Source organism: Triturus cristatus, chromosome 3_1, assembly GCF_964204655.1.
Source record: "Triturus cristatus chromosome 3_1, aTriCri1.1, whole genome shotgun sequence".
In the NCBI taxonomy this organism is placed as follows: domain Eukaryota; kingdom Metazoa; phylum Chordata; class Amphibia; order Caudata; family Salamandridae; genus Triturus; species Triturus cristatus.
This window is the reverse complement of record NC_140583.1, coordinates 461,118,699-461,140,815: the sequence shown is the minus strand read 5'-3', so window position 1 is coordinate 461,140,815 and position 22,117 is coordinate 461,118,699. Positions and strand designations below refer to the sequence as shown.

The 22,117-nt window shown below is 40.7% G+C and overlaps 1 protein-coding gene across 2 annotated transcripts in view; it reads left to right on the top strand.

Moving 5' to 3' along the window:
* Positions 1-21,902, top strand: part of BTBD1 (BTB domain containing 1) — a 171,763-nt gene extending 149,861 nt beyond the window's left edge. For both annotated transcript variants that reach the window (XM_085644275.1, XM_085644274.1), the window contains exons 7-8: positions 685-831; positions 20,939-21,902. In XM_085644275.1, coding sequence (XP_085500401.1) covers positions 685-831; positions 20,939-21,097 — 306 coding nt within the window. In that variant the 3' untranslated portion in view covers positions 21,098-21,902. The remainder of the gene's footprint in view (positions 1-684; positions 832-20,938) is intronic.
* The last annotated feature ends 215 nt before the right edge of the window (positions 21,903-22,117 follow it).

The following is a 22,117-nucleotide window of genomic DNA, read 5'->3' as shown; positions in this document are numbered from 1 at the left end:
CTTCATCTCTTTTTTTCAACTCTTTTCATTTCTTCGTGCCTCTTACTCTTCCGTTTGCTTCCGTCTGTCAACGTTGTCTGTATGCAGTGACGCTTTGTCCTGCCTTTTCTGTGCTCATCCTTTACTAGTTGGAGGAATACGTCTTCCACATGTTACCATTCACAGCAGTAGTTGGGGAAGTGGGAATTCCCCTGCGGCGCCGGTGTAACTAGGGATGTCCAGTACTTGTGAAGTATAATAGCTCGACTTGATAATTCTGTGATTAAAAAAAATACTGCTTATTCAAGAAACTGTAGGCCTATGTCATTCAAATTATGCTGTGATATGTGACGGCTTCATTGTTTGTTTTTTAAGTTCATTGTTACAAACCTCAGTTGGGTTATTGAACGTTACTGAATCATGGTTGTGCTAGAGCGGTCATTTATTTTGTACGTGTTTATATTGTAAAAGTCCCAGCATGTTTGAAAAGTTTACACAATGAACAATTACTAATGAAAAACAAGTATAATCGAGATAAATAACATTTGCTCAGTAATAATTTGCCAGGCTGTAAGATGATCAATAGCAATAATAATTGGTGCAAGCCACTGCTCCACGTGCACAATTCAAAGTTGTTTGCGAGAAGGTTAATGCTTAATATCTGAATATAGATACATTTGTGATCTATTATTTTTCCTATTGCAGATAATTGAATATGAAAAGAATCAAACACTAGGACAGAACGATACTGGATTTAGTTGTGATGGAACAGCTAATACATTTCGAGTGATGTTCAAAGAAGCTATAGAGATTTTGCCCAACATTTGCTATACAGCTTGTGCAACACTAAAAGTAAGAAAATGATTAAATAACCCTATAATCGTTTTATGACGATCAGTATTATTATTTAAACATGCTAAACATGTGTTATCCTTTATGCTTCTCTAGGTCTTTTTGTTGCATTCCTGTAACATATCCTTGCATTTCTTATCTTCAGCTCTCTCTAATTAACAGTTGCAGATATAGGGAATTTTAGTCTTCAGAATAGTGTGTGTGGGTCCCACACTTATAGTCCTGTAGGAGTTGATAGCATCTCCAGGAGCTGGTCTCTGAGCTGAACAGGAGAACTGTTAGCTTGCGATCGAAAATCTAACATCCAGGGTGAATAAATCCATAGTACAAGTATTTTGCCTACTGATTTTTGTTGCTGTTTTCCAAACTTATGGATTAAAACAAATTTGCATCTGTTGTACCCTCTACATTAAATATCCAATTTCCCAAATCTAGTTATATTATGATTAGTGTTTCTCCATATACATATTATCATGCTACCCTCTTTTCTTTCCTTGCAAAAACCATCACTTTATCTGACACCGCTTTGTAGTAGTCTTTATTATCGCATGCTTCTACCCATGACCTTCTTTTCGTGTTTCTTGCCTCTATCAAGTCTTTCAAGTGAAATTTAATTGTATTTGTTACTCCTTCACTGGAATTCAGAAGGATGGTTTATTTTTACTTAATACATTAACCTGTGTTTTTGGAATCCAATATTAAATGGCTAAAGCAAAAACAAAATGAATTCCATATTGACCAAATTCTAATATAAGCATGTGAGTCCCTTTATCAAAATTAAGACAAGATCAACAGAATTACAAATGTAAAGGGGGAACACACTAGGTAAATCAAATAAACACAAATGTATTTTCAGTACGTATAACTGAAAAGTATGCAGACCCTATGAAGCAATTTGGCAACCTTGCAAGACTATTTGTCCTGAGTACTGTTGTTTATAAATATTTACTCTTTTTCATGTTAGAATTTTTCTGGGGCTGGTATGAACTAAAATCTGAAATCCAGCTGTAAATGTTTGGCGATCAGTTGCTCTACAACGGGCTCAGTATCATAATCGTTTGTTACAAGAGCAGCTCTCTAAATATTTCTTTTGTTATCATAGAATCTAGAATAGACTGCAACTCAAGTTGTATCCTGTCCTTTGCACTGTATTTGTATCTGTCTCTGTCATTTTTATAGTCCTGTTTTTATGACTTCGGTCAAAATAAACTTGAATAATGTAATACAGCCTTCTATAAATAACTCCAGAAATGAGTGACAGCCATTCAGGACCATGCATGGGATCTGAACATTTTATTTAAATGATGGGCTTGTGGGGTATTTATCATGATCTTTGAAACTCCGTTTTTGTAACTTCTTTAAAGGCCATTAAACTGAACACCTTGTGGATCAGTTTTCTGATTGCAGTCTAAACGTTGGTTGGCAACAGTTCAATCCACTGTTCCTCACTTAGAGATTTATTCAGCGCTGTGAAGCCGGTTTCTCTTGTTAGAAAACATTTTGGCAGTTGGTTTTACGGGATCCAATTGATGTTCGATGCTCAATGCAGAGACATTTACATTATCCAAAAGGGGAGGCAGTGGAGGACTCAGACTTTGAGATTTAAATGTAAAGTCTAGCTAAACGTCAACATTTGCACAGCTTTCAGACTTTAAGCTTTAGATTAAATTGAAGGGTCTATTTTTACCCTTGGATGTAAAATATCACACTCTTTTATTAGGTCTCGCCTAGGCAGCTCTAGGAGATGACCTTGTGAAATCTGTCTGCCCCTTTTCAAGCACACTCGTGCTTGTGGTGGCATCCACCTTGCGGGAGCGAGCAGCGGCGCGCATGCTAATTAAAAACATATGGCTCTCGCGCAGCCGCTTCTCGCTCTCGCAAGGCGGATGCCATCACACGAACGAGTGCTTCAAAACAGCTGCTGCTTGTTTGAGTTCCAGCAGGCGGACACAGCACACCGCCCCCTGTTTGTAATTAACTTGGCTCCGCTTGCTTACATTTGCCTGTGCACTCCCTCAACACCTCCCACTTGTTTATTTCGCGGGCGCGTGTTAGGAAGCATTCCCAGGGTGTCACTTCCGTTCTGTGCACTCTTCCCCCCCCCCACCCCTCCCACTTGTTTATTTCGTGGGCCGCTGTCACGAGCGGGGCTCCCTCTATCACCACACACCGGGGCTTCAAGAGCATACGTCAGGAGACTGGGCGCAGCTCGAGACCCTCAGAGTCTGCCAGTGTGGGCTTCAGTGCTCCACCCAATATATCAAAGCTACTTACCGCCCAGAAGGGGTAAAGCTTGAGCTGTGCGCTATACCAAGTCCCTGCATCCGCACTGTGCCTACGGTATCTGACTTCTAACCACACCAAATAAGGCCAGGGACCTGCTTGAGATGCAGTCAGGGTATTGGAGCCTCCTCGGAATGCCCCGCTCTCTCCCTCCCTCTTGTCACTCCTCCCCAGTCTCTGTGCTCTCCCTGGCACGCTAGTGCTGGAACCTCCTAAAAGAGGTAGTTAACAGGCTGGTGTCTCTTTTTTTCTTCCCCCTCAGCCCTGCCACGCCGTGTACTCCCTCTGGAACCCGCACTGCAGGTGATCTCAAAGCACCCCGAATCAGCCCCTGCGCACCCCGGTGTCCCTATCCACACTCCTCGTACTAGAGCCTGCCTGAGCGCCTCACTGTCTTGCGCTTCCTCAGCACTGTCCCCGCACAACACCCTGCCTGCTTCCTCCGTGGTGACTAACCCCTCCTCAGTACCGAGTGCTCTACTGTAGCTGAGTACAGTCAGCATCCGTGCATACCTCTCTGACGCTCCTCCCCTCCCGCCTGCAGTTGGGTAGCTGGAAGGTACACAGCCGGCCCAGCCGGGCCCTGAATAGCCTGTATTTTTTGATTAAAGTCAAAAGGCTTTAGGAAATTCAGTTCTTTTTGCCACCTAATGTAACGAACACAAGAGCCACACTGACAATTGCAGCAATGGTTTCTTGTATAAGCAAAATCCGATAAATCAAAAGCCCCTCCCTCTCTTTTCAGAACTAGCGAAAATACCCCTATTTCCTAGTGCAATTTGTCAAGCTGGGATGACATGTTTTTTAGATGAAATAGGCAGTACATTCAAATTTGTAAATGTAGACAAGCTATTCATTTTTAGGTCTGGCTTGATAGTGCAGCTGTCGCTTGACCTAATACGATGAACAAAAAAAGAAAGATGTGCTTAGGCTCCAGTCGCTTGTTGGTTACTGTGAGTATAGTAATTGATTGAGCAGTAGTTGTGTGCTTCCGCGGAACAAGTGCCTGTATTGCACTCATATTGACTGGTGGACAGCTTCCTCTCATCTTACATGGCCACTGCATTCCAACTTGTTGATACAGCAGCGTGCAAGAGGAAACCCTCCATCATACCGCATGAGCCCTGCGCTAGCTACTGTTGATTTCCCTTTACTAGATGAAGCACTGCGGAGTGTGTAGAGTGTATGTCCAACTATGCTTGCATTTCAGCTGCTTACAAGGACATTCATAATTTCAGCCCATTGTCTGCTGTCTGATCATCAATAATATTCCTTGGTAATTTCAGTACTTTCACGTCGTGTGACTAGTGGGAGTAACTCATTATTTGCAGAGTGACATTGCTTAGGAGGTCTGGTGCATTGGAAGAATACCAGCAAATCCAAGCACACAGGGCAGAATTTCAAATTGCTGATTGGCTGTGGCGTTCACATATGCTTTAAACACTGTCTGGGCTATACTCCGGCAGGACGTGCTGGTGGTGACTGAAAGCAGAGACCACGTACTAAACTTGAGCTGGGTCTCCTAGGCCTGCGCAACCCTTGCTGCTGCCCTTGTGCTGGATAAAAAGGCATTGGATTTTCCGTAGCAGTTTTAAAGCAGGGCTGACCACAGTGGTGTGAATAATTAACAACCTGATTGTAGAGAAGTGGAGGCAGCACCAGGGATGAAGTCACACTTTAGCCAGTACGGTCATTTCAAATTCCTTTATTCTTCTTTGTATAAAAACACAGGACAACAGCTAAAGGCCAACGTGTTTCGTTCCCTTTATAGGAACTTCATCAGGGCAAAAAGTTTTTGGGATGGACCATGTTCCATTTGATGAATCAAGGCAATAATAAGCCAAATAAGAAGGACAAAGTGGAATCCGGTTTCTAGATGATGTCAGCACAGCGTCACAGCTGGGTTATGTTTGCTGCGGTGGATCACTCAGGGTTGTCTGACGAGATTCTATATAGTAGGATGAATTATTTGTATACAGTCTCCAAGGAGTCTGACGAAAGTTCCGCTTATTTGTAAAACGGTACTGGGTTACAGCTGGGTTCTGTCTGATGTGGTAGTTTGCTCAAGCAACCTTGCTTTCCATACCGTGGATTTGGACGGATATACTATCGCCGAACTCCTAGGCTGATTGGATTCCAACGATTGTGGTTTATCATAACCTCATTCATACTGAAAGATGGTCGTCATCTATGGATTACTGATTTGATTACAGTTGGATTCCACCTTCCAGTCCCAATAAAATCTTTGCGCATGCAGACACTAAAGAGCATCTACATGTGAGCGGAACTCTCTCCGGACTCATTGGATTCTGGATGCATACAGTTTGTATTATTAAATAGAACTTTGCCAGATAACCATGACAGAACCCAGCTGGAACCCAGTGCTCAGTTCAGTAGCAGCGTCTTGAGAAGTTGACAATAGTGTGCTTAATGAACATCACATACCATCAGAGGCTTAAATGGCAACAACTCCATCCTCAACAGAGAAGTGTCTTTCAACAATAAACTATTCCACAGCAGAGGTGGACAGCAGTCACCTGACCAGCAGGATACCCCCCCCCCCGCATCTCATTGAAAGTAATGATTACCTGTACAGCCTCAAATGTTGGCTGCTTCAGTTGAGAGACACATCTCCAGTCACATGGCTTAGGGGCACAAGTGAGGGAAAGCCAGTAATTGCTAAGTTTGGGGAAAAATGATCATGCTTTGCATTAAGACACCTCTTCCTGCTATTCAACACACAAAAGCATCCCTTAGCATCAGGATAGTCTTGAAGCAGAAATCAACATCTTCAGTTGATAGCGGTTGTTGGAGCTGTTGGAGTTGGCACTGATGACGTCTGGTGTGACAATCTTTGTGAGTACCCCCTCCTCCAATGACCTAATTCTTCAAGAATTCCCTTACAACCACCCGCTAGTGGGGCCCCTCTCACATATAGTTATTTTATAGTTCTACTCATACCAATATAGACTGGTTGAGCACTTTACTTCACAACCATATTATACAGAGACAATGAGCCTTGCAAGTGTGTAATCGATGTATAGGAAATATTACTTAAGACAGTGATGACTACAAGGTGTAGAAAATATGTCATCCATACTGGTAGGTATTATACAGAGTGCTTAGTCTGAAGAAACGAATGGGCAGATTAACTCAGTTTTTACAATATGCAGTAACCAAAGTTGCTGTGTTGTGTGAGAATGAGAGCGCAAAATAGCATCAAATCTACTATTATATGGTGCTTTTGCTCTCTCCTCTAGTGCTGGCTTACCTTGGACTGCCTTGGGTCAATGCACACACCATAGTGCATGGGTATTGTAGTGATGTCAAGCTTAGGTTTTGACCTGCAAGCGTACCCTTCCAGCTCAAAGTTCAATGCTTTGAGATAGTTTAAGGCTTTCCAAACTTGTATGTGTTTTTGTATGGTGCAGCACAGATGCAAAGTTGGAAAGGTTTGTACATAACAAATCCTTTCTCCAACTTTACGGCTGACTCGAGGTGTTTTTTTTTAATGTCAGTCTCTTTCTATCAAATATAGTAGATAGGGATTCAAAATTCATGGGTGAGTGCATGTGGACGTCCATTTACTACTGATGATATGCCTCGTTGACTTAAGATAGCGCATATTGCTACTTTGTGCTAGTTTAGGGCTACTGCCTAACGCAATTCAGGACTTGTGCTGGAAAGAAAGCCCCAAAGTGAAGCTTTACACCAGGTTTGCATGGGTTTTGTGATGCAGACCAGGCACAAATTGTTAGTAAATCCATCCAATAAATGTACACAATGATTGGAGTGTCAAACTAATACAATTGTGTTACTTCCTGAAGGAACCTTTTTTTTTTTTTTCAATCAACTTTAGGATACTGAGAAAAAATATTGTTCTAAACGTATACCTTTCAATTTGCATGCAGCAGTTTGACTCCAGTACATAGCTCAATGTGCTATATTAGAAGGATTGTTACTTACAGGACTTCACAGATCTCTCCCTCAAGTGAATTGACCTCCAGGTTTATCAAACCGTTGTAATGATCCCCTTAAAAATGCTGAGCACACAGATCTGTGCAGGTTTTTATCTCAGTGCAGCGTTGCAGAGGGCTCCCCCTCGGCACCTGGTTTGATCGCACCGGTTGCACCACCGTAAAGCCGGCACTGTATTTAAATCTGAAAGGCAAATTCAGCCAATTAATTTTTTGTCAAAATTCTTGAAGTTCCTGTATCGCCATCTTGTATGCTTTTTCGATATCTAATGCTGCCACTATGTATTACCCATCTTCTCTTTTCTTTTGCTCCACAACGTTCTTCAGTTGTCCCATGTTCAAACTATTGTTCCTGTGGCAGATAGACATATACTTGCTAAAAATTAAGTCAGTCGTAGATTAGACAACCAATACAGTATAAATCAGAATTGTATACATGCTACAGAAAAAATATATTCTCAGTTTTCTCTAATTAAATTTCATAAGATTTATTGTAGGGTATATTTAATATGTACATAATCGTAAGATTCGCCATTTATGTTATTTTTGTACATTAGAGATAACAGCACAGTCTTTGATTAAAATGAAAAATTCTCACGATAGAAGACTCTATTTGCAAGCAAATGTTTCATGAAGAATCGTTTTACCTAGGATTGGAGGCTGTGGAAATAGTGATACTTGAGGTGTAATGGTCCATCGCTGAATTTATTCAACAAACGTAATGTCGTGTATCAGCAAACTCAGTAAAAGACCACCTAAGTTGCTGTTTTTGCAGGGACATAAAAGATAGTGTTGCCAGGCTTGCTACATTGTAATGGGTGCTCAGGCTGCAGGCACTATAGGGAGTAACAGGGCAGGTTAGTTTTATTGAACTGACCCAAGCTATCAGCAGGGGTGAAGTTTATTGGGAAAGCATATACTCTATCTTCAAATTAGACTGAAGAAAACCTTGGCTCAATCCATATTGAGAGTGTGATGTTACCGGGATCTGAATGGCATAAAAGGAATTTTGATGGATATTTCGAACTGCATTTTCCTCCCTTTGAATAACCCAGGCAAAAGGCTGGGTTGAGAATCATATAAATAGCTGGCAAGGGTTCTGGCTCCCAATTGACACTAGAATTGGCACCGCAGTGATGTAATTGAGGGACAAATGCCCCTGTCCGGCTGCCTGATGTTGGGTCTTTTTTTTTTTTTTCTTTCTCTTTGTTCTGTCCCTTTCCACACAGTTCCACTGTGGTACATGCGGCGTAATCTATGTGGTTTGTAGTGCCAACCACACAATACTTTGTAGTGTATTCCCCCGCGACCCCACTCAGCGTGGAGGTAGAGGAGGACTGTATATCTCTACGTAGGTTGGTCCATTGCTTAGTGGTGCATTGTAACCTTAGGGACTGCTCCCACCCTTTATGTCTCCGGGTTTGGGGCCTATTCTGACTGAGGAGTAGCTTATATAGAGCAAATGTCCTGCCACTTGCACCCATCAAGGTAGGAATCAGCGCCTCAAAGCAGGTTTTTTAATGGAAGGGTGTTTAACCCAATTACAATCTGAGAGTAACGGAGCTTCTCAGATTCTGTGAGTGTGAATACCTCTTTAGATTGCAAAAAAGATCTAGAAGCTCCATGGACATACATATCAGAGATCATTGTGCATCTCGCCTCCTGCCAGGCATAGAAGGTACTTCCCTCCAAGGCGGGAGAGAACTTGGGGGGGGTTATAATGGATAGACGTTTACGGGGAGGGATACATGATATGACCACCTGTCAGCATGTATGGGTCCCAAGCCCTCAAGGCTCCATCTATTGAGCCATACACGATCCAAGAGTGGTCTCTGAACTACCGCATGGTCCATACCACTCCAAATATTTTCCAATTCTAAAATGGACAAGTCCACCACCACACAGAGCTGGACTTCCATGTAATGTTGAGGTATACTGGGGGTCCCTGATCCCACCCCTATCTCAGGGTTGTGTCATCAATCTCTGCGGGAGTCTCTGGGTTTATCCCTCCAAATGAAAGCCATAAGTCTGGGTTGTATGCTCTTTGAGTAGGAAGAGTCTAGCCATATCTGGAGAGCATTAAATAAATACAATAGGTGGGGAAGGATGTTCATCTTAACCGAATTTATCCTGCCCAACCAAGAGAACGTTCGCCTCCTACAGGCATGTGGGTCCTTGTTAGTGGCTCCTAGCATAGGGGGGGGGGTAAATAGTGGTGAACAGGTCACCTTCGCGTCCCATGAGCTAAACCCCCAAGTATGTCAGGGAAGATTTAGCCCATCAAAAAGTAATGCTCTTCTCATGCTCTGCTTGCTCCTCCTTTTCTTTCGTAGTTCTGATTAAGCAAGGTTGATTTTGCAGCAAAGGCCTCTCAAAAGCTTGCAGAATCCAAACCACTGCAGCAAGGCATCAGGGGAGCCTACTGTGAGCAGGACATCGTCGGCATAGAATGATATTTTAAATTCCCTAGGACCACATTTTATTCCAGTCCTTTATGGGGACTGACAAATCAGGCAGTCGGGGCCGGACTGGCCGTAGCGGGCACCTGGCAATCCCCCGGTGCACCGCACGGGTGGGGGCCTGTTTTGGGCCCCTCAGGGCCGTTTTTGTTACAGGGCCGTTTTTGCAGCATAGCTGCAAAATCGGCCCTGTAACAAAATCGGCCGAAAACCAGTCCTGGCAAAGAGCTCGGCGAAACCCCACCCCCCCGGGAGCCGGCCGAGCACTTTGCCAGGGCCGGTTTTGGTTCCCAGTCCAGCCCTGCAGGCAGTCAGTGGTTCAGTGACTGGGGCAAATAGCAGTGGGAGGGGAGGAGGCAACCTTGCAGCTTGCCTCTGGTAAGGGAAAGCAGGATCAAGAATGTTCATTCACTGTGATCTTGGCCCGTGGATGGACGTAGCTGGTAAAGATCATTTGTATGAATTTGGGGCCAAACACCATCTGATGAAGTCTGGTGCCAGAAAGCCCATTTTACCCTGTCAAAGGCCTTCTCAGCATCCAATGACAGAAGGACCGCCGGAATCGGTTTGAGAGAATCCTTCTCTATAAAATGAATATCCACTCTGATGTTGTCATGTGTGTGCCTCCCTTTGATAAATCTCCTCTGGTCCAGGTGGACCATGGTGAATGGAATTCCGTTAGAGCGTGTGGCCCGAATCTTCATATGGAGCTTTGCATCTATATTAAGGAGAGCTGTTGGGCCGTAGGATGCACAGCTAGTCTGGTCCTTGCAAGGTTTTGGAAGGCCATTTGCCACCGCCTCACTATTAGTGTCAGTAACTCCCCCATACTCAATAACAAATACAGATTTTCTTAGAGACAACTCTGAAATTGCAAGTCAAAAGCTTATCCCGCTCACTGACACGTGCATGTATTTATTAATATGACTGCCATTCAGTCGGCGTGAGTTTCTGACAGAAATGATGATATTGTGCTTGTTGGGCATGATGGCCTCATACTATAGTGGAACTTGCGAAATCTCATAATGACTCTTGCAGACCTCTCATTGCGGAGAGTTTGGATTGCTCACTCTAGCAACCTCGCAAGTACAGTGCAGGTGGATCTTGGAGGTTGGCCCAATTGCATATAAAAATGTTTTCCATAGCACTAGCAGTTGTTTTGATAGACCGTATATCAGCAATGTATTTGTTACAGAAGCATGGATGGATGTACACTCTAGATGTCAAGGCTGGCACAAAAAAGTATTACATTGGCCGTATGGAAATTCTTGAATCTGCTCATAACACATGACCTGGTAGCCAGACTAAGCACTCGTCACCAAGAAACGCGAGTGGGAGGTAAATTCCACCTACGTGGACAGTTATTTCAAGAAATGTGGAACTCCAAACATATACTAGTTTGCAAAAAATGAAAATGCAGAAGTAGAGCTTCTTGGCAAGACATACAAGACCTCTACTTCTGGGTATTTTTTGGAAACCATGCCTATTTTCAGCACTATTCGCTGTCTCACCAAACACTGCCCTAAAACCAAAGAAAATAATAATTCAATGCTTTTTAGGATCTCATGGCTTTCTATATTTGTTGGTGGCTTCTTGTTAAAAGAAAATTTGCAATTCAGCGATTGTGTCTATCTCTACTGGATCCAAAAATGAAACCTAAGTAATGCGCATGGCTACCCCAGAAGGGGCTCCTCAGCGTGCTTGACAAAAAAACGATAGGAGACACTGGTGAAAAAAAGGAAAATTCATTGATTTGAGTAATGTCTTTGGTCTGGTTAATCATCATAAATTATGGCAAACAATGTTCTCAGTAGGTACCCCAGAAGATATAGTGGCACTCCCAGTACAAATGTTTGGAAATCTAACCTTTAAGGTTCGTTATGGCCCTAATGGCGAATGTACCACCCCTCCTTTAGGTAACAAGAGGGGCTAAACAAGGTTGTGTTCTCCGCACAGTTTCTCTGCTCCATATATATTAATGGAAAATTGATGGAAAGCTTGGAGCGCTTTAGTCAGACTACTGTGACAGTAGGCCTAGTTAAAGGCAGAAGCAGAAACTCGTTGACCTGGGATATTAATGCAGTTTGCGGTTTCATTTACACTTTAAAATTATTGTTACCAGTTGATACATTGGATTGGTGACGAATTGAAAAATAAAAGAAAAAAGTATACAACTTCCCGGGCTACTGGCGGTCGCCAGTAGATAGTTATAGTTAGGACCGTGTTTCCATAGGAAATCTCAAAATTCTATTTTGAATAACTTTGGCGCCGGTTGATGAATCTTCGGGAAATTGTCAAAACTAATGGGGTGCTCCGCTCAGCTCCTACCCTGAAAGTCTCGGGGTGATTTGTCAAGCGGGGGCCGAGAAAAAGGGGGGGTCCCAAAACGCATTTTCCCCATGCATTTTTCCATAGGACCTTTAGTCGCAGCTACAGCCCGAACAGCTGAACAGAATTACGTGAAATTTGGCAGAGAGGTAGCCATAAGGTCAAGGAAGTGCCTTTTGAAGGTCTTGTGTAAATGTGTTCAGTATTTCCTGAGAAAATAGCATTTAAAACCATATCAATACCACCCTGCCGTGCGCGAGCGCAATTCTGATTAGTTGTTAGATGTCAGTAAACATTCGAATCGGTCGAAATCAGGAAGTGTCGTCCGCCATTTTGTCTCTCGCAGTCTGAGGCAGTGAAAAACAAAGGTGGAGAGGGTGAAAAGGGGGCAGGGTAGGGAGTTCCTGACCCACTAGCCTTTGTCAGGGGGTCACTGAAGGACCCCAAGGGTGAAAAAAACATTCATTTATTTTTCGAAAAAGCGCGGGGTGCGCGCACCTTGCGCGCACTGCACGATCAACGCATCGTGAGCGCTCGGTGCCCACAGCACGCGCACGGTGCGCACACGGTGCGCGCACGGTGTGAAAAACCTGAAAAAAAAAATATGAATAAATACATAACTTAGCATTTAAGAAACCGTACAAATTCACTTAAAAAACCATAGGTTTCACACACGTTATAGTTAGGAATTAGCATTCAAAAAACCTTGCAAATTCACTTAAAAAACCATAGGTTTCATACATGTTATAGTTAGCTGGACATTTCCCTCGTAAAAAAACAATGAAATTCCCCCGTTATAGTTAGTGCAGGCAACTATAACTCACGCGACCGCAATCCTCTGCTGATGACGTCAGATATTACATCACTGATTACATATGTGTCTTTCTGAAAAATAAATATTTGTAATATATGTATAGCTAAAGATTAATGGAAGAAGACATGGGTAAATAGGTGTCTAAATACAGTGATGTAATATCTGACGTCATCAGTAGAGGATTGCGGTCGCGTTAGTTATAGTTGCCTGCACTAACTATAACGGGGGAATTTCATTGTTTTTTTACGAGGGAAATGTCCAGCTAACTATAACATGTATGAAACCTATGGTTTTTTAAGTGAATATATATATATATATATTCAATCTCTCTCTCTCTCTCTCTCTCTCCTGGGACAAATTTGCCTCTGTTTGTCCCACGTGTCATTGTAGCTACGCTGAATTGACAGATAAAAGAAGGATTGAACTCTCTCATTAGGGTCCTCTTTAACGTGGTGGCAACATCTTAGGTGTTCCCATGCCACAGAACATTATAAAAAATTTTTTTAAATTAACTTTCACATCCGTTGCCACCAAATACTTGACAAAATGATCAATAATTTGTTGTAAGCAGTTTGCAGTCCACGATAATTGGACTGCATCATCTGCATATAATAGTTTTGGTCAGACCGGGTTCCTATTCAAAGAGAGTCTGACTAAAGCACTCCATCTACTCCACAAATTTGTTGTTTAAACTTGATGCATGCTGTTGAAGGTGTTTTCAGCTTTGAGTCAGAAGTAGGTAATAAACCAATCAGGAAAATGCTTGTCATTGGCCACATACGAGGGGTGCTTTATGGGGTTTTGGTAAATGTGATCCTGTAAACACAGGGAAACCATCTTCTACGGCACTTACTTGTTGTCCCCAATCAACATAATCATGTATTATGCATAAAGAGTTGGGGGTCTCCTTTAGTGAAGACGTTTCAAATGTAAATCCAGTACGCTGCACTAGACCCTAAGAATAAGATGCTTAACATCCAACTGGTACAATTTATGGATATTTTTAAATCCCTTGCCAAAGTGAATTGTCAGATCCAGACGGGGCCAAGAAAGTTGGTCAAGAAAGGCTTTGCTATGTATCAGTGGAATCCACCCACCCACGTCATGGCAGGCTGCTATGGACAATCTGCGCTTATTGGTGCCCTATGCCGCCATGTTGAATATTTGCCCTGGCACACCCCAATATCCCCCTATGACCAAACACCAGTACTGTTTCACTTTACGCACAGCATACGGCTTTAATCTTACACCAGCACATCCCCATTATGGGATGCAACGTACAATCATGGCTCATCGGCTTTCCATCATATATTAGCTCCTGATCTATCACGACACAAGACCTGCACAGTTGCACTTTATGCATTATTTTGCACACAACTGTAATATGAAATGATTACTTGTTCAATACTTTTTTGTGTACATAGACCTCACATGACTATTTGTCCTCCTTTCGTTCTTTTTTACTAATTTTATTTGTGATGTTAATTGTATATTTTAACAATGTTTATGGTTTTCAATTACTAATAAATTTAAATTTCAATCTTAACTCTAGTACTATTATGGCATGCCATTTGAAGTAGGTGAGACATCATTCACTGTTTCCAGATTCTATAAGAAAATTCCATGGCTTGCTTTCAAGATAGAAGTATTAAGGTGATTTAATGACCCAGTTTTAGTGGACAAGCCTGATTCGATCACGTATTACTCCAATAATTAATTAAAGCTGCTTCTTATTAAAAACTAGAGAGGAGTTGAGAACATCAAAGGAACAAACTAAACCATCAGTTCGACATTTGTTTACCTGTACTGCAATATGAATAAATACAAACCAATCTCCTCATTACTTATACACAACAGCGATATATTTTGGGCTGTTTTCTTTTGGGTACTGTTTATAACCTGGGACAGTGGAGTAAAGATACTTACCCAAATTGTTCATGTGATGAAAAATCAAAACAAACCACCTTGTACTTTTGTAGTGTTAATCACATGCTGCAGTGCAATCTGGGCTTGTATGTCTAGTTAGAACTTGGATTGTCTTAATTCTTAGAGTTTTGGGAAAGCAGTATTACTGTTGAGACATTGTTATATATGCAGCTGTTCTGCTGAGGATATCGATTTGGAATAAATACTACTGGACACACCGGCAGTGTGTGAGTACTACATTTTCTGGCGACGAGCTGTGTCTGCACGGGGGGCAGACTGCTGATGTTCTCACCCCTGGCCCAGATAACGTTTAGAACCAAGTGATCTACATATCTACATTGCCGGTAATATCGTTTTAAACTCGTTTTGGATATTGCATTACTGGAAGACTTTTTTGACGTTGAGGATAAACTCCTTTTTTTGTGAAAGTCACTGTTGTATGCTATGAACATTTAAAAATCACATCGTGAGCTTGGCACGCGTATGAACAATGGAAGCCCGAGACGCGCTGTGAGGATTTGAAGTGCGAGGCAGGTCGCGAGCGTTTGAAACACTTAAGATGCACGAGGCACGCCGCAAGTGTATGAAACACTGAATACGCCGTGAGCGCTGGAAAAGTTTAAAAAAGACACACACCCCAAGACTACAAAGCAAGATTATCAAATGTGTGTGAGACTATTCTTCAACATTGACATCGTATGAAAATAATAATAAAATGTGTGCACCTCGGGCACAACCTTGTCAGTGTGCGCAATGCTTGCTCAATAGAGGAAGGAAAGAAATATAAAGTATCACCTACCAAGTTTCTTTCCTGTTCCTCTCCTCACGTCCTTTGGAAGCAATAAACGAACTAAAAAAGAAAAGGAAACAAAGATAGGACAAGCATATCCACAAACAGAGAAGAAGGACTAATCAAACAAAAAAGGAAGAAAACAGAGAAGGGGAAGAATAGAGCACAATAGAGAAGATAGACTCACACACAAGATTGAAATAATTTATTATTTTGGTTCATTGTGTTAGTCTGTTTTATTAATTTATTGTTTTACTTCCTTGTTTTAATTAGTTTTTTTAGTCTATTGTTTTTATTTCCTTTACAGTCTTCAAACATCTCAACATGTCTGATCAAGCCACCAACGTTGTTAGCTACACCTGATTCACCACCTATTCCGTGGAACAATGTAAAAAATTATTTTTCACATACATATTAGCTATATGGTGGTGATAGATATGGCCCTGTTAGACACCATGCTATTTTATTGCATCATTTGGGAGTTGAAGGACGGAGATCATACGAAAATCTTACGGAAATTTCTTTAGGAATGGGTGATGGACGACCCAACAATGTTTATGAAATGTCCATACACATGTTAGATGTATGGTTTATTACAAAAATTAATATAGTGATGGAACGACATAAGTTCTTTTCAAGAATACAATTGTTAGAAGAAGATATTGATACATACGTGGCAGCTTTACGTGGTTTATCCTTAACTTGTAAATTTGAAAATTTAAGTGATTCTCTCATTAGAGATCAGATTGTAAGATGTACCAATAATAAAAGGGTGAGGGTAAAACTACTAACAAAAGATCTCAATCTTGAGGAAACTATTCAAGTTGTCAAGGGCATGGAGCAAGCTTCAATGTGGCTGTAGGAAATTGATACTTCTTGGTTGGTTTTAAAATTGAAAAGAAGTGCACTCCTATTTTTGAAATCCAAAAACCACCTACCGGGAACATAATAAAGAGCAATACTGGAGAAATGAAAAAAGATGTAATCAATACTGGAGTCAAGAAAGCAACTGCTACAAGGGAGATAAAATGCTTTCGATGTGGAGCTCCTGGACATATTGCTACTAGTTTCAAATGTGCAGCAAGAGGGGTTGTGTGCCATAACGGTGGGAAGAAAGTACATTTTCCTAAAATGTGTAGAACACGATATAAATGAAATAGTGTTAAGGAGGTTGAGGAAGTGTGTGAAAATGTTACTGACATTTTCTTACCTACCTATGAAGAGGAATGTGCTGCACAAGTTTCCACTAATGTTACACATGTGAAGGAATTCCATGGTGTAAGAAAAGAAAGCGATGGAAAATTAGAAAAACCACATTGTATTGTATGTCTGGATAAGTTGCAAGTGAAAATGTTAGTGGATTCTGGGAGTATGTTGACCTTGGTGTCAAAGGACACGTTATTTAAAGGTTTGTATGATGAGTGGTCTGAGCCTGACATAAAAGCTGTAGGTTATGGTGGAAAAATAATTGAAATTTCTGCTATGAGATGGATGAATATTTCATTAAAGGGACAAGTGGTGCATGGTTGGGTGTATTTAACAAATTTTTGCTCTAACCTATCAGGTTGGCGTCACCAAAAAGATTTGGGCATTATTTTGAATCCTAATGCTGAAAACCCAGTCGTGTTCTCATTACCTGAATCGCAAGGACTGAATTCTGTGGATACGTTTGACGAGTGGGTGGTGAAGAGATTTCCTCATGTGTTCAAGGATGACTTGGGTCTACTGAAAGGATTTTCTCATAAAATATTTCTTAAGAAGGGAGCAGTTCCAGTAGTACATAAGGTACAGAATGTCCTTCTTCTAATGAAAGAATCTTTGCAAGGAGAGTTAAATACGTTGTTAAGTCAAGGAATAATTGAGCCCATAGAGTTATCACAATGGTTGGCTCCAATAGTTGTGGCTCCCAAGGAGGGTGGTAAGATTAGGTTATGTATTGATTTAAGAGACCTCAGTAGGAATATTTGGGTTGACAGACAACCGCTTCCTAATATTTCTGAAATGTTGTTAGCTATGTCTGGAGGGAAAGTCTTTACACTTGACAACCTTTGTCACTCCATTAGGTGCATTCCGTTACCTCCAAATGCCATTTGGATTAGCATCTGCAACTTACTTGACTACAGATTCTAGTAGCGTGGGACTAGGAGCAGTGTTGACCCAAGTAGTGGATGAACAGGAGAGGATTATAGGATTTGCTTCCAGGAGGTTGCAAGGTGCTGAACGGTCTTACTCAATGATTGAAAGAGAGGCTCTTGCATGTTGTTGGGGCATTAAACATTTTAAATATTTTCTCTGGGGTTTGCCTTTTAGAGTTAGAACTGATCATAATCCACTGGTGCATTTGTTCAAGGGTGGCAGAGGGTTGGAAGGCGGAGTTACTCCTAGGATTTCAAGGTGGATTTTATCCATCCTGGAATACAAATTTGAATTAGAATACTTAAAAGGATTAAAGAACGTGGTGGCAGATTAGCTTTCTCGTTTACCTACTAAGAGAGCAGTAATTTAAATGGTTGATGTAGGGATCGATGTGAATGACGTATGTAGATTTCACGAATGCAAAGCATTTAAAAAAGAAGAGTGGGACATAGCCTTGGAGAATGATTTAGTGTTCAGAAAAGTGAAAGAGAGCATTAGGGATGGTTGGCATCGTGTTGTACGTCGTGATGATCAGATGGAAGAGTATTGGGGAGTCAGAGAGGAGATGAGCATCCTGGGCAATAAGGTGATGAGGAGGAGTCGTATTGTTCCTCCTATGGCACTTCGTAATCGGTTTGTCCAGTTTGCGCATGAGGGGCATCCTGGAAGGAACATGACCAAGAGGAGGATAAGACAAACGTATTGGTGGCCTAAATTGGATGGTATGGTTGAGGATGCTGTGAAACATTGTTGTGCGTGTGCTAACAGTGATAAAGTTAAATGTTGAGGCAACCTCCATTGAAATGTGTTGAGATACCTGCAAGGCCCTGGGAAAGGTTGGCTATGGATGTTCTTGGTCCCATAAATTAACTGGGTACTGAAAATAGGTTTATTATGGTGCTTGCTGATAACCACACTAAGTGGTTCATGTTTAAATCCATGAGTATAATCAATTGTAAGTGTGTGATGGATTTCCTAGAAGAGGTTTTTTTGGAAGGTGTGCCAAAACCTATTGTGTCAGACAATGGTGTACAGTTTGTTTCACTAGAGATGAAGAAATGTATGGAGAAGTGGGGAATCGTTCACGAAAGGGTAGATTTGTTTAGACCACAAGCGAATGGAATGTTGAAAGAATCAACCGTTTAATCATAGACAACATACAATTGTCATTGGCCAACGGATTATCCTGGAAAGAGGAGCTGAAGAAATTAGTGTGGGCACACAGAACTACTCCCCCTGCTGTGACTGGTGTTTATCCTTTTGTTTCTTTGAAGGGTAGAGAACCTAGGACTAAGAAGAATCCTGTTTGGTTGGTTGCCAAAGATAGTTTGTGGGTAGATCATCAAGCTATTAAAGCTGGTGTCACAGTGAAGCAGAAGTGTGCAGAAGGGTATTACAATGTAAGAAAAAGTGTGAAGGAACCTAACAGTGTGGTGGGTGATTGGGTTGTTACAAAGAAGTGTGGAGTGGTAATAAAGGGAGACAGTACATTTTCCTCTCCATTGGAGGTTGTTGAGGTTAGACGTAATGTGGTTGTGTTAGAGAATGGAACTGTGTGGAGTGTTGGAAATGTTTGCTAAGTGGCTGAGCATTTGGGATAACTGTCATATTACGGAACATGTTTTACTGATCATACTTATGTTTTGTTATTGTTTTGTTATTTATTGTTTTACTTCCTTTTGTTTTTCTGTAAGGGAAAAGATGTGTAGTGTTAATCACATGCTGCAGTGCAATCTGGGCTGGAATGTCTTGGTAGAACTTGGATTGTCTTAATTCTTAGAGTTCTGGGGAAAGCAGCATTACTGTTTAGACAGCGTTGTGTATGCAGCTGTTCTGCTGAGGATATCGATCTGTTATAAATACTAATGGACACACACCTGCAGTTGTGTGATTACTACAACTTTGTTTGTACTTTTGTGCACATTTCATTGGAAATTAAGGAAGCACCTTCTTAAGCTACTGTGTGTAAATAGGAATTGTAATAATTTTAGAAAGGCATGTTTATATTCGTGCAACTTAGAGGATGCCAATGTTTGTTCTGGTGTAACATATTTTATATTATTAGCATTGCATCAGGAAAAGTGGCTTTCTTTCTTTTTTAGAGAATTCAAATTAAATATACAGGCTATTGCTTAAGCAAACAGTGTTTTATGACTTATAAGTAAATTTGATGTATTGCCTTGTGATGTAATGTTTTGGGTGCTTTATGGTTTATTATGTGCATAAACTGCATAAAGATTTTAACCGTTTCAGACCAACCAAGAAAATGAGCCTGGCAGAGAAAAAAAAAAAGTGGCAAAAGCTGCTGTGCCTATACAGCTGTTCTGAACCCCCCTCTATACTCTCAGCCCCTTAACTGCTGTGCATATACTATTCTGTTAGGAAGTAACAAGGGTTACAGATATCACATAATATGTCAAGCCCTTTCTGACACAGGCTAAATTTCCAAAGATTATTTGGACTTTATTTTAGAAATGCATAGTGCAAACTTCAGCAAACTCAAATGAGTTGTACCACCAATATGTTTCAGCTCTGAAAGAAAGGATACTTTACTTGCTGTCTGAAGATCTATACTGCACCTTGCTAAAGTCAGAAAAATTCAGAAGGGATTCATAGCGCTGTGTACAGTGCCATTTTTTCAGAAAGCAGTAATATTGGCTACCCTCGGTCTATATAGACATAGTTCCATATTTCCAATTCTTCCAGCACGGAAGACATTTCTTTAGTGGTGTACTGCAGGATCCCAGCCTTACAAGTTGTATGTTTGTTGCCCTAATTGTTTTGCCAGCCATGAAAAATTGCAAATAACTAAATAGCTTGCAGTACAAATTTGTTGCTTTCGTTTGTTGAATTATGTGTTATCCTAGCTATAAAATGATTAAATATTGCTCAAACCTCAACAGATCACTTCTGGATACTAATTGTAGAGAGAATACTCTTTGAGCACGGTATGCAGTGATTCTGAAATATTTCAGTTAGCAGATTGATTGAGTGTAGTAGCCCTCTCCCATGACTTTCAAATTTGGTTAGATAACCTTTGTTTATTTTTTTTATTTTCTTCTGCCTATTGTCGAATTAGATTAATTATATTTCTCTATTACCAATATTTTCCATCTGCAAGCATAACTTAGAAATATGTAGAAGCTTAAGAAAGAGTACAAAATTGACTGCATAAAGTTTCTGAACCTAAGTTATACATCAAGGATACCCAAGTATTTTTTAAACTGTCCAGAGATTACAGGTGTGGTAAATTTGTGTCAACACATATTTTTTCTTATTGTCAGAGTGGACAGTGTTTGATTCCAAACCAAATTTGTGGTCAGTAGACATTCAACTTCTTTCTGTCCTTGCTTAACTGCACAGTCTTCTAAAATGTCAAATTTTTCTTTTCTAGGGTCCAGATTCCCATTATGGTACAAAAGGATTGAAGAAAGTCCAGCATGAAACTCCCACAGCTTGCAAAACCTGTTTTTTCTTTTTTAGTTCGCCGGGTAATAACAATGGTACTTCTGTTGAAGATGGACAAATACCAGAAATAATCTTCTATACATAATTTTGGATTGGCTTTCATCTCGGTTAATAGCAAAATAGAACACAATGTGCAGCTAAAGAGTGCCATACAAATACTGAAACCTTTCTCAATATGCTGTTTAATAGCATGCGGAACATGCATATTCTACTCGTTTTTATAAGAGTTTTCTTTACAGAATATGATTGATAATTGGCCGTAAGTGCAAATTAAAAGGATCTTAAACACTTGGTAAATGATGCTATAGATGTAAGTAACTAAGTAGCTATGGTTACTTTTTTACTTGCGTTGTGTAGCATGTATTGGGGCATTCTGAACTGGAGTTTCTTCCTATATGGACTTTGAGTCGCTTTACAAGTTTTGAGTTAAGATTGTTTATCTCATGTCACTTAAATTGAATTTAAAACGATAAACATTTATTCACAAAATGATGGGACAAGAGCAGCAATGCACTTGAAAGAGCAAAGACAATGCATCTGAAGAGTACAGTATTTATTTTGTCTGTAAAGTATTTAGTTGCTTAAACATTGTCTTACTTGCCATCTCTGAGTTTCAGTATTTATAAAGTCCTGAACATATAGGTTCCAAGAAGAAGATGAGGCAAATGTAATCTCTCTGTAGTGAGTTTGTATTGAAGCTAAGGAAATTTGGAATGCTCTAATGTTACTACAAAAAGTCTGCAATGCTTAGTGCAACCTGTAAACCTCAGTCATCCACAAGCAGTTCATAAACCTCTACCTATAAATATGTAAAGTTCAAAACACAAGCTGTGGTATTCTGGAAATGCATCTGTTTGATATTGTATAAAACTGAATGTGTTTTATTTCCAGGTTTGTTGTTTCTCTCCTCTTTGTCCTAACACTTCACAGGCACTAACACCAATGCCATTTCATGGAGGGCTCCTTAAGGAGATTGCATTTTCTTTTTTTTTTTAAAGCCAGATTTGATGTATTTTGCTTACTCATGTTTTGGTGTTCAGCGTCCATAGAGAATTAACAGTGCACAAATGGTAATCCAACCTGTTTCTAAAATGAAAGGGGTGTA